The sequence below is a fragment of the Glandiceps talaboti genome, chromosome 11 (assembly GCF_964340395.1).
Source record: "Glandiceps talaboti chromosome 11, keGlaTala1.1, whole genome shotgun sequence".
NCBI classification, from domain to species: domain Eukaryota; kingdom Metazoa; phylum Hemichordata; class Enteropneusta; family Spengelidae; genus Glandiceps; species Glandiceps talaboti.
The window spans coordinates 22,712,038-22,726,087 of NC_135559.1; the positions used below are offsets into that span (position 1 = coordinate 22,712,038).

The following is a 14,050-nucleotide window of genomic DNA, read 5'->3' on the forward strand; positions in this document are numbered from 1 at the left end:
ACTATCTTAACTGACATTTTGAATTTTTGAATTTCTGCTACGTTGCCTTGGCTACGCTGAGAATTGAACGTTGCTATTATTTAAGCTCTGCCTCGGCATACACATAATGTGTGCAAAACATTAGCATAAATTTGAATAGAATCATCCAGTACGTGGGTCAGCGGGTTACATTTACATTTGTTTAAAAAATTCTTTTACAACATCTAATTATTTATTCATCATGTGACTTACTTATGAATTAAATATGGCTAATTATGTATTCAACCAATTGCACTTTATATAGGAATGCTGTTTAAATACTCACAATGTGTTAATCTTAGAAGCTAGGAGTTGATGAGGGAACATAGCTGAGAATTTAAAATGTCAGTTAGGATAGCGAAATGGAATAGTGTAGTGTAGTGATAGCCATTCTCAAGTTTATAGGTAGGCTAATATGTAATATGCTTCATTGTGATTGGTTCAAAGTCTCTCTGTACATGTAGCATGGTTTGTTGTGATTGGTTCAGTTTCTCTATATATCCTTCTTTGTGATTTGTGATTGGTTGATGCTTTGTTACAACATAGTATGATGATTCTGTCTTTTGATGAAGATGGACTTTTCATCAAAACAACAGATCAACATTTTACAAACACGAAGACACCCAATAGCTAAGATTGCATAGTGTGAAAAAAGACAATCATTATACCATACTGGTTTAGGTATTGAGCCTTCCATTTGAGCTGTACAAATACATGTAGTTACCAAGCTGTAGTAGTTGTCAGCAAACCTGATGCTATCCCAGCTGCAAACTGATCTTGATCTGTATACAATGAGACATATATACCGTACTTACATACAAAATATACCTGCTTTATATTATCAAACCTTTGGTGTGGTTATTACTATCATTAATGTCATATCTGTCTTTTTAGTCTAAAAATCTTCAATTCCCAAACTCGACTCCCTACCTATATAATGTTATTAATATAATTCACAATGCAAATGAAATATATACAAAATGTACCAAAGTATTAGTAATACATTATGTAATAACCAACTACATTTATAACATTCTGCATGTCCACATACATTGTCTATCTTCCTCTCTTGTAACCTATGTGGCTACATGTACATGTATTAATGTATGGACTGAACTAATTATGCCAAGTTCCCAGTAATTGCTAGAATATTATCCTCAAGTTCTTGGTAATTAGTAAAATGGTATCCTCAAGTTCTTACTAATTAATAAGAAAGGAAGGCAGCTCTATATTACTATGTTTTTCCAACTCTAAATCTGAATACTTTGTGTATAACCTGTGAACAGTGAGTGATACTTTGAGCAGTACATTATTATTATGTTAAATTGCTGTTTTTGTTGACATGAATATTAATGACAGGTGGAATCTACAAAACCTGTATACATGAAGATTAAGTGAAGTTGTTTAGTTCTACCAAGAGATACATGTACATTGTAATTTGTAGGCTTACAACAGTATCATTCAAGGTTTTGGCTAATTACTACAGTCCCTATGATAAACACTAACTCATTACTACTATGATAAACACTAACTCATTACTACTATGATAAACACTAACTCATTACTACTATGATCAACACTAACTCATTACTACTATGATCAACACTAACTCATTACTACTATGATCAACACTAACTCATTACTACTATGATCAACACTAACTCATTACTACTATGATCAACACTAACTCATTACTACTATGATCAACACTAACTCATTACTACTATGATAAACACTAACTCATTACTACTATGATAAATACTAACTCATTACTACTATGATCAACACTAACTCATTACTACTATGATAAACACTAACTCATTACTACTATGATCAACACTAACTCATTACTACTATGATAAACACTAACTCATTACTACTATGATAAACACTAACTCATTACTACTATGATCAACACTAACTCATTACTACTATGATCAACACTAACTCATTACTACTATGATAAACACTAACTCATTACTACTATGATAAACACTAACTCATTACTACTATGATCAACACTAACTCATTACTACTATGATCAACACTAACTCATTACTACTATAATAAACACTAACTCATTACTACTATGATCAACATTAACTCATTACTACTATGATAAACACTAACTCATTACTACTATGATAAACACTAACTCATTACTACTATGATAAACACTAACTCATTACTACTATGATAAACACTAACTCATTACTACTATGATCAACACAAACTCATTACTACTATGATCAACACTAACTCATTACTACTATGATAAACACAAACTCATTACTACTATGATCAACACTAACTCATTACTACTATGATCAACACTAACTCATTACTTGATATACAAGTTAAAGCAGAAAGAGTTTGCCAAAAGACTGGATGTAACAGATCAAAGTCATTCATGTGACCAGTTAAGGTTGTTGAAATTACTTGCAAGATAACAATATGACAGAAACCCATGATGCATGAGTACAAGTATAGCATACTCAGGGTATTTCCATGAGTGTTTGCAGTGTTCTCTGACTGAGATAAATAAATTAATCAACATTTTAAACTCCCGTCAATAACAATCATGTTGTCCATAGCAGTAAAGTTTTGTTTTCTATCAAGTAAAACAACAACCTAAACTTTGATTGTTAATGTAGTCTTTTGATGAGAACTTCCTGTTTTAGCTGTAAGCTGTTGAATAGATGTAGATGGTGTTTTAGTTACACTAGTAGCACAAGTAGCCTAGGGTGGCATTTCTAATGACTTCTATGTTCTTACAGCATTTATTTTGGAGACTGTAAGTGATCACACTATTTTGATTACCACATAGCAAAACAGAGGTGTTTGAACCACTATCACCCACTTGTGGAATCTACCACAGTAAAAATAAAATAGTAAAACTGTTTTAGTTTGTGTCTATCTTTCAGTAAGTCAAAACCTTGATTTCCACTGTTGTAATAGTAGTTAAGTTAGATACAATGTATGTACAATGTACTGATTATCTGTTATTGTTATGCTATTTAGTTTACAAGAAGTGGACCTTGGCTTTGTCATAATTCTTGATAGAAGAGAAGATAAATGGAGTTCTGTCAAAGCTGCTCTTGTCAAAATTGCAGTAAGTTATTAATATTGAAAGAGAAAGGATGACTAGTTGACCATGTATGCATGGCAGTTTCTTAACTCTGCACTAAGCTACAATCGGACTATTTGCTGAAACTGTTTTGTTAGATAAATGATTTCATTCACAATTGTACACTGTGAGGTGAATTAAACGATCTATAGGTAAACTTGTGTGTGTGATCGCATGGCTGTATCCATAAAACAGTTAAAAATGTACAGAATTTGTGTTTTACGGAATGGACCCTAAAATCAGTGCCTTCACCAATCAAAACCAATTGAATTTGAAACACAAAATAATAAGTTAGGAGAGACACTGTGAAAGAATATATGGCAATTGTGTCTCAATAAGCATTTACCATATATAGTTATCAAGGCAAGTCAAACTAACATGGAAATGGGCGGTAGAAAACCAAGATTTTGCTCACTATACAACCTCCAGAAAAAATTGACCACTAATTAAAAGAAACAATGTCTGTTTTTGTAAATAAGCCAAATGATTGCATCACAAGTGTGTGATTTAGGTAAAAAAAATGTAATTTATGACCAAAAACAAAATGTGCTGGGCAGATCACTCTGATATTTGGTGGGAACATTTCTAGACATGTTTAGATTAAGAATTTTCAAATAGAAATTCATATGTGTTGGTAAACCATAGTATTCAATTTAACTTTTGTTCCAAACACAACTTTGAAAATTTTACCTGAAATTGTTTTACTGCACACTGCAGTCTTTATCAACAGATTAACCCAGTGATCAGAACACATGACCTTATGGACACGTGAGCCTAATAAGGGGGTCAGTACACATGACCTTATGGACACGTGAGCCTAATAAGGGGATCAGTACACATGACCTTATGGACACGTGAGCCTAATAAGGGGGTCAGTACACATGACCTTATGGACACGTGAGCCTAATAAGGGGATCAGTACACATGACCTTATGGACACGTGAGCCTAATAAGGGGGTCAGTACACATGACCTTATGGACACGTGAGCCTAGTAAGGGGGTCAGTACACATGACCTTATGGACACGTGAGCCTAATAAGGGGGTCAGTACACATGACCTTATGGACACGTGAGCCTAATAAGGGGGTCAGTACACATGACCTTATGGACATGTGAGCCTAATAAGGGGGTCAGTACACATGACCTTATGGACACGTGAGCCTAATAAGGGGGTCAGTACACATGACCTTATGGACACGTGAGCCTAGTAAGGGGGTCAGTACACATGACCTTATGAACATGTGACCCTAGTAAGGGGGTCAGTACACATGACCTTATGGACACGTGAGCCTAGTAAGGGGGTCAGTACACATGACCTTATGAACACGTGAGCCTAGTAAGGGGGTCAGTACACATGACCTTATGGACACGTGAGCCTAGTAAGGGGGTCAGTACACATGACCTTATGAACACGTGAGCCTAGTAAGGGGGTCAGTACACATGACCTTATGGACATGTGAGCCTAATAAGGGGGTCAGTACACATGACCTTATGGACATGTGAGCCTAATAATAGGGTCAGTACACATGACCTTATGGACACGTGAGCCTAATATGGGGGTCAGTATACATGACCTTATGGACAGGTGAGCCTAATATGGGGGTCAGTACACATGACCTTATGGACATGTGAGCCTAATAAGGGGGTCAGTACACATGACCTTATGGACATGTGAGCCTAATAAGGGGGTCAGTACACATGACCTTATGGACATGTGAGCCTAATAAGGGGGTCAGTACACATGACCTTATGGACACGTGAGCCTAATAAAGGGGTCAGTACACATGACCTTATGGACACGTGAGCCTAATAAGGGGGTCAGTACACATGACCTTATGGACATGTGAGCCTAATAAGGGGTCAGTACACATGACCTTATGGACATGTGAGCCTAATAAGGGGGTCAGTACACATGACCTTATGGACATGTGAGCCTAATAAGGGGGTCAGTACACATGACCTTATGGACACGTGAGCCTAATAAGGGGTCAGTCTCTGTTCAGTAATGGTTTAAGTGCCCGGATGTAGATAGCTTCCTTCACTCCCTGTTTAAAATGTCTAGACATTTTAAACTAGATTATTATATTTCATTATATTTCAGTTTGTGTCATGGATGTGTATTTGAGTTAATGGTTATATTTGACATCTTTACAATTACAGGGTTACTTTCCTGGAACTATCAGAGAAGTTTTTGTACTTAGACCAAGTGGATTCCTACAGAGAGCATTTACAGATGTTGGTTTTAAATTTTATAAAGATGAATTTAAGTTTAAAGTAAGTCATTTCATTTATCGTTGACAGTTTATTATGAACACCTGGTATGCAGCAATCGTATTTTATATGTTGGCTATCCTTTTAATCACATTCAACTTTTTTTGCACTGGTCAGTCCTGTACTAACTAACAAATTATTGAAATCAACTGACATTTGTGCATTGTCATATTATGGGATGTATTGATTCTTACATAGCTGCAATTACCTTTGACCTTCAGTGATGAAATTCACAATCAAGATCCTTTCTGTGTACAAATGTGTTATTATTACTGGTGCTCTGATATGTATGTTCTGTTACCATGGTACCAAGCTGGTTCCCCTAATGTTGTCTTCGTTCCGGCCTTCACATGATATATGACCCAACACCTCTTTAGATTTGTTGTTTTGTCTTTAATGGAGTCGAATGGTGTTTTGAATTACAACCCTATGTACTTGAAATACTGTTGTAACAGTTTGTGCCACTGATGTGTGATATATCTACGTTGATGGTGACTTGATATATGACATCTACATGTATGTTGACTTGTTATGATTTATCTCAGTCTTAGCTTGTATTTGTCTTCTTGAGACTAAATATCAACTCTTGGACATCCTATTTATGGATCTTATACTTAGTAAGGCCATACAGCAATGGGTACCTTCTCTGATGTAGGATACAGTCTATCATACAGCAATGGGTACCTTCTCTGATGTAGGATACAGTCTATCATACAGCAATGGGTACCTTCTCTGATGTAGGATACAGTCTATCATACAGCAATGGGTACCTTCTCTGATGTAGGACACAGTCTATCATACAGCAATGGGTACCTTCTCTGATGTAGGATACAGTCTATCATACAGCAATGGGTACCTTCTCTGATATAGGATACAGTATATCATACAGCAATGGGTACCTTCTCTGATGTAGGATACAGTCTATCATACAGCAATGGGTACCTTCTCTGATATAGGATACAGTCTATCATACAGCAATGTGTACCTTCTCTGATGTAGGATACAGTCTATCATACAGCAATGGGTACCTTCTCTGATGTAGGATACAGTCTATCATATAGCAATGGGTACCTTCTCTGATGTAGGATACAGTCTATCATACAGCAATGGGTACCTTCTCTGATGTAGGATACAGTCTATCATACAGCAATGGGTACCTTCTCTGATGTAGGATACAGTCTATCATACAGCAATGGGTACCTTCTCTGATGTAGGATACAGTCTATCATACAGCAATGGGTACCTTCTCTGATGTAGGATACAGTCTATCATACAGCAATGGGTACCTTCTCTGATGTAGGATACAGTCTGTCATACACTTGATAAGTATACAGTGGCAGATGAAAAAAGTTCATTGTTAAATTTACACTACAAGTTGCAACTACTACAAGATATTATTCCAGAGCTTTGAAACAACAGTTTTGGTTGTATTAAAAAACTTAACATTTTCAATTATTCCTATGCAATCTATACAGGGTCAATAACCTTGACAAAACAGTCTAACTAGCTTTAACAGGCTGTTAAATAATATCACACAAAATAATCAAGTTTAAACCAGCTTTGGGAGATATATACTTCTGCTATAACTAAACACTTGATATAACAACCCATAGTTGGTTATCTGGTAAATGAAATACCATTCACTTGATATAACAACCCATAGTTGGTTATCTGGTAAATGTAATACCATACACTTGATATAACAACCCATAGTTGGTTATCTGGTAAATGAAATACCATTCACTTGATATAACAACCCATAGTTGGTTATCTGGTAATGAAATACCATACACTTGATATAACAACCCATAGTTGGTTATCTGGTAATGAAATACCATTCACTTGATATGACAACCCATAGTTGGTTATCTGGTAAATGAAATACCATTCACTTGATATAACAACCCATAGTTGGTTATCTGGTAAGGAAATACCATTCACTTGATATGACAACCCATAGTTGGTTATCTGGTAAATGAAATACCATTCACTTGATATAACAACCCATAGTTGGTTATCTGGTAAATGTAATACCATACACTTGATATAACAACCCATAGTTGGTTATCTGGTAAATGAAATACCATACACTTGATATAACAACCCATAGTTGGTTATCTGGTAAATGAAATACCATACACTTGATATAACAACCCATAGTTGGTTATCTGGTAATGAAATACCATTCACTTGATATGACAACCCATAGTTGGTTATCTGGTAAATGAAATACCATTCACTTGATATAACAACCCATAGTTGGTTATCTGGTAAATGTAATACCATACACTTGATATAACAACCCATAGTTGGTTATCTGGTAAATGAAATACCATTCACTTGATATAACAACCCATAGTTGGTTATCTGGTAATGAAATACCATTCACTTGATATAACAACCCATAGTTGGTTATCAGGTAAATGAAATACCATTCACTTGATATAACAACCCATAGTTGGTTATCAGGTAAATGAAATACCATTCACTTGATATGACAACCCATAGTTGGTTATCTGGTAAATGAAATACCATACACTTGATATAACAACCCATAGTTGGTTATCTGGTAAATGAAATACCATTCACTTGATATAACAACCCATAGTTGGTTATCTGGTAAATGTAATACCATACACTTGATATAACAACCCATAGTTGGTTATCTGGTAAATGAAATACCATTCACTTGATATAACAACCCATAGTTGGTTATCTGGTAAATGTAATACCATTCACTTGATATGACAACCCATAGTTGGTTATCAGGTAAATGTAATACCATACACTTGATATAACAACCCATAGTTGGTTATCAGGTAAATGAAATACCATTCACTTGATATGACAACCCATAGTTGGTTATCTGGTAAATGAAATACCATTCACTTGATATGACAACCCATAGTTGGTTATCTGGTAAATGAAATACCATTCACTTGATATAACAACCCATAGTTGGTTATCTGGTAAATGAAATACCATTCACTTGATATGACAACCCATAGTTGGTTATCTGGTAAATGAAATACCATTCACTTGATATAACAACCCATAGTTGGTTATCTGGTAAATGAAATACCATTCACTTGATATAACAACCCATAGTTGGTTATCTGGTAAATGAAATACCATTCACTTGATATGACAACCCATAGTTGGTTATCTGGTAAATGAAATACCATACACTTGATATAACAACCCATAGTTGGTTATCAGGTAAATGAAATACCATTCACTTGATATGACAACCCATAGTTGGTTATCTGGTAAATGAAATACCATTCACTTGATATAACAACCCATAGTTGGTTATCAGGTAAATGAAATACCATTCACTTGATATGACAACCCATAGTTGGTTATCTGGTAAATGAAATACCATACACTTGATATAACAACCCATAGTTGGTTATCTGGTAAATGAAATACCATACACTTGATATAACAACCCATAGTTGGTTATCTGGTAAATGAAATACCATTCACTTGATATAACAACCCATAGTTGGTTATCTGGTAAATGAAATACCATACACTTGATATAACAACCCATAGTTGGTTATCTGGTAAATGAAATACTATACACTTGATATAACAACCCATGGTTGGTTATCTGGTAAGGAAATACCATACACTTGATATGACAACCCATAGTTGGTTATCTGGTAAATGAAATACCATACACTTGATATAACAACCCATAGTTGGTTATCTGGTAAGGAAATACCATACACTTGATATAACAACCCATAGTTGGTTATCTGGTAAGGAAATACCATACACTTGATATAACAACCCATAGTTGGTTATCTGGTAATGAAATACCATTCACTTGATATGACAACCCATAGTTGGTTATCTGGTAAATGAAATACCATACACTTGAAATAACAACCCATAGTTGGTTATCTGGTAAATGAAATACCATTCACTTGATATAACAACCCATAGTTGGTTATCTGGTAAATGTAATACCATACACTTGATATAACAACCCATAGTTGGTTATCTGGTAAATGAAATACCATACACTTGATATAACAACCCATGGTTGGTTATCTGGTAAATGTAATACCATTCACTTGATATGACAACCCATAGTTGGTTATCTGGTAATGAAATACCATACACTTGATATAACAACCCATGGTTGGTTATCTGGTAAGGAAATACCATACACTTGATATAACAACCCATAGTTGGTTATCTGGTAATGAAATACCATTCACTTGATATAACAACCCATAGTTGGTTATCTGGTAAATGAAATACCATACACTTGATATAACAACCCATAGTTGGTTATCTGGTAATGAAATACCATACACTTGATATAACAACCCATAGTTGGTTATCTGGTAAATGAAATACCATACACTTGATATAACAACCCATAGTTGGTTATCTGGTAATGAAATACCATTCACTTGATATGACAACCCATAGTTGGTTATCTGGTAAATGAAATACCATTCACTTGATATAACAACCCATAGTTGGTTATCTGGTAAGGAAATACCATTCACTTGATATGACAACCCATAGTTGGTTATCTGGTAAATGAAATACCATTCACTTGATATAACAACCCATAGTTGGTTATCTGGTAAGGAAATACCATTCACTTGATATGACAACCCATAGTTGGTTATCTGGTAAATGAAATACCATACACTTGATATAACAACCCATAGTTGGTTATCTGGTAAATGAAATACCATTCACTTGATATAACAACCCATAGTTGGTTATCTGGTAATGAAATACCATACACTTGATATAACAACCCATAGTTGGTTATCTGGTAATGAAATACCATTCACTTGATATATCCTTTGTCAATTAGTTGCATGAGATAACTGAGCTTAATACTTATGCTGATGTAACAAATCTTAGTAGTCAATTGAAAAACATTTATATCAATAGTATTTGGAGACCAACAATTCATAATAACGACAACAACAAATTACATAATGATAACAAATTATGAATTTGAACCATATCTAGAACAAGTAAAGAATGTTTGGCACAGAATCAGTATTTACTAAGCTCAGGATCTTAGCATCCAGAGACTACAATACCAAGGAACCCCCCCCCCCCCCCCCCATCTGTAACTGAAGCTAGAAACCAATTTCAAAGAACAATCAAAGTTTTTCAAAATGATCTCACAAACAATATTTCAAAGAATAATGAGTTCAAATGATGATTTAATTTCATCACTTATAGCTTTGGAAAATTCTCTAATTCATTATTATCTTTGTATTCAATACAGTAACTGTAGTTTTAAAAAATTAGTGTTCTATATATATTTATATTTATCTAGTATTTTTGTTTTTGTTTTTTCTGTATGTTGTTTTTGACTCTAGATAATGTATTTTTTACATTATTTCATGTCAAATAAAATATACTATACTATACTTAATATAATATTGATGGTGTTGGGAGTTCCCTTCCACATTATTACGCTTTTTTATTGTGGCATAGAAATTAGACAGTATCTATTTTGTGTGGCATCAAAATTAACCAGGTCTGTATTTGTATATGGCAGCTTAGAAATTAGACAGGTCTTTAATGTCGCACATTTTGTTTGATAGCTCATAGCTAACAGCATTGATGGATAGCCATTTTGTGGGTGACATCATTCCCTGAGGAGCTACAAGAATTATTACAGAATACATTACAACTACTTTGCATGAGTCATGGCCTCGCTATCCAATATGGCTGCCTACCTCATTGAGCCAGCTAGCACATTAACATCATTGTCTGTGTGCTTTTATACGTTTTGAAAACAAGCAGTGTTAATCCAGTTAAAGGTGTTTTCAATTTTGTAGGTTTATTCTATTATTCATTCCGTCAGGTACATTCATCAAAGTGAGAATAACATTATAGTGTGGTGACACAGATTACATTGGAAATCACTCATTTACATTTTAATATGAGTCAAACAGCTGTGAGTAAATGCAGTGAGAGTATGATGTGACCAGTGAATGACCCAGTACCATACACTTAACAAGAATGAGAGCTAGAAACAATTTATGTGCTATTAACTTTTCTACGTGACGGTGTGAACGCTAGCAGATTGTAAGTAAATAAGACTAAGTATGTTAATATAGGACTACTTTGATGTAGAAAGACGATGTATGTATAGAATGCATCCATTGCATTATCATGTAAGACACACAGACTAGTCGACAGTAATACTGTCATGTATGTAAGTGTACATTTTAATATTGTGCTGTTTCCATCTTCCAATGTTACAATTGCTAGGCAACATTTCAGTTGACCTTTGTTTTTTTGGCAAAATTGGCAGATTTTTACTCTGACTGTATACATGTAAATTAATTTAAATTTCAATCTTTTGTGTAACGCTATACACACTACGGATGTACCAGAGAATGTGCTATATGGTACAAATTTTTGAAAAGGAAATGAATTCTGAAAGGTTCACAACTGATGAAAAGTATACATTGTCAATCAAAATATCAATTAAATTGCTGTTTGCTGCAATAAAGAGAAATAAGATTGACATTTCCATACTGTGTACTGTTACAGTATCTTTTATATGATAGGTGAAATCTATACAATACATCTAATCTTATTTAGTAATTGTGTATTTTATGTCATCGGTCAAAACCATCTCATTATCTCTTGTATCCCTGTATGATATATTGTACATAAGGTGGAATGTAGATATAGGTAGACAGTACATGTCATCTGAACCATATAGATTGAGTCTGCTTTACCTTAGTTACCCCCACCAAGTGTGTAAATATTTCAAGAGCTCATAATTAAAAAATCTAATTTCTTTCTTGTGATGTATTAATAATGAGATATTTCTGTAGGAGTTTACAACTTAATTAGTATGCAGAATATTACCCTTTGTGTCATCTCTACATTTTTTGTATGTGTATGGATTGTAATATATCCGTGTGTATCTCTACATCTCTATGTGACCTGTATAGATTGTATCCCTGTGTATCTCTACATCTCTATGTGACCTGTATAGATTGTATCCCTGTGTATCTCTAACATCTCTATGTGACCTGTATAGATTGTATCCCTGTGTATCTCTACATCTCTATGTGACCTGTATAGATTGTATCCCTGTGTATCTCTACATCTCTATGTGACCTGTATAGATTGTATCCCTGTATATCTCTACATCTCTATGTGATCTGTATAGATTGTATCCCTGTGTATCTCTACATCTCTATGTGATCTGTATAGATTGTATCCCTGTGTATCTCTACATCTCTATGTGACCTGTATAGATTGTATCCCTGTGTATCTCTATATCTCTATGTGACCTGTATAGATTGTATCCCTGTGTATCTCTACATCTCTATGTGACCTGTATAGATTGTATCCCTGTGTATCTCTACATCTGTATGTGACCTGTATAGATTGTATCCCTGTGTATCTCTACATCTCTATGTGATCTGTATGGATTGTATCCCTGTGTATCTCTACATCTCTATGTGATCTGTATAGATTGTATCCCTGTGTATCTCTACATCTCTATGTGACCTGTATAGATTGTATCCCTGTGTATCTCTACATCTCTACATGCTTGGATTGTATCTCTATATCTCTCTATATACACTATATACATATATCTCTATATTTATTCACTTACTGTCTAGCCAATCAAATTATAGACTGAAATAAGCCTTAGTTTATCAGTCACTATAAAGTACATGTAAGGTCACACAGTCAGTTATTACTGGTATCTAATTGGTCTGTTCTAATTGGTACCGTATCTAATTGGTCTGTTTTAATTGGTCTGTTCTAATTGGTACCATATCTAATTGGTCTGTTCTAATTGGTTGTATCTAATAGGCCTGTTCTAATTGGTCTGTTCTAATTGTCTGTATCTAATAGGCCTGTTCTAATTGGTCTGTTGGAATTGGTTGTATCTAATTGGTCTGTTCTAATTGGTACCATATCTAATTGGTCTGTTTTAATTGGTCTGTTCTAATTGTTCTGTTCTAATTCAAGTAATTGGTACTGTATCTAATTGGTCTGTTCTCACTAATTGGTACTGTATCTAATTGGTACCATATCTAATTAGTACCATATCTAATTGGTACTGTATCTAATTGGTCTGTTCTCACTAATTGGTACAATATCTAATTGGTACTGTATCTAATTGGTTTGTTCTCACTAATTGGTACCGTATCTAATTGGTACTGTATCTAATTGGTACCGTATTTAATTGGTACTGTATCTAATTGGTACCGTATCTAATTGGTACCCTATCTAATTGGTACTGTATCTAATTGGTACCGTATCTAATTGGTACCGTATCTAATTGGTACTGTATCTAATTGATTTGTTCTCACTAATTGGTACCGTATCTAATTGGTTTGTTCTCACTAATTGGTACCATATTTAATTGGTACCGTATCTAATTGATACCGTATCTAATTGGTCTGTTCTCACTAATTGGTAATGTATCTAATTGGTACCGTATCTAATTGATTTGTTCTCACTAATTGGTACCGTATCTAATTGGTTTGTTCTCACTAATTGGTACCATATTTAATTGGTACCGTATCTAATTGATACCGTATCTAATTGGTCTGTTCTCACTAATTGGTAATGTATCTAATTGGTACCGTATCTAATTGG

At 34.3% G+C, this 14,050-nt stretch overlaps 1 protein-coding gene across 1 annotated transcript in view; it reads left to right on the top strand.

Moving 5' to 3' along the window:
* The window catches only part of LOC144441976 (guanine nucleotide exchange factor DBS-like), a 55,774-nt gene that overhangs the window by 10,396 nt on the left and 31,328 nt on the right, over positions 1-14,050 (top strand). The window contains exons 3-4 of the mRNA XM_078131246.1: positions 3,040-3,130; positions 5,306-5,419. Of these exons, the coding sequence (XP_077987372.1) occupies positions 3,040-3,130; positions 5,306-5,419 (205 nt within the window). The remainder of the gene's footprint in view (positions 1-3,039; positions 3,131-5,305; positions 5,420-14,050) is intronic.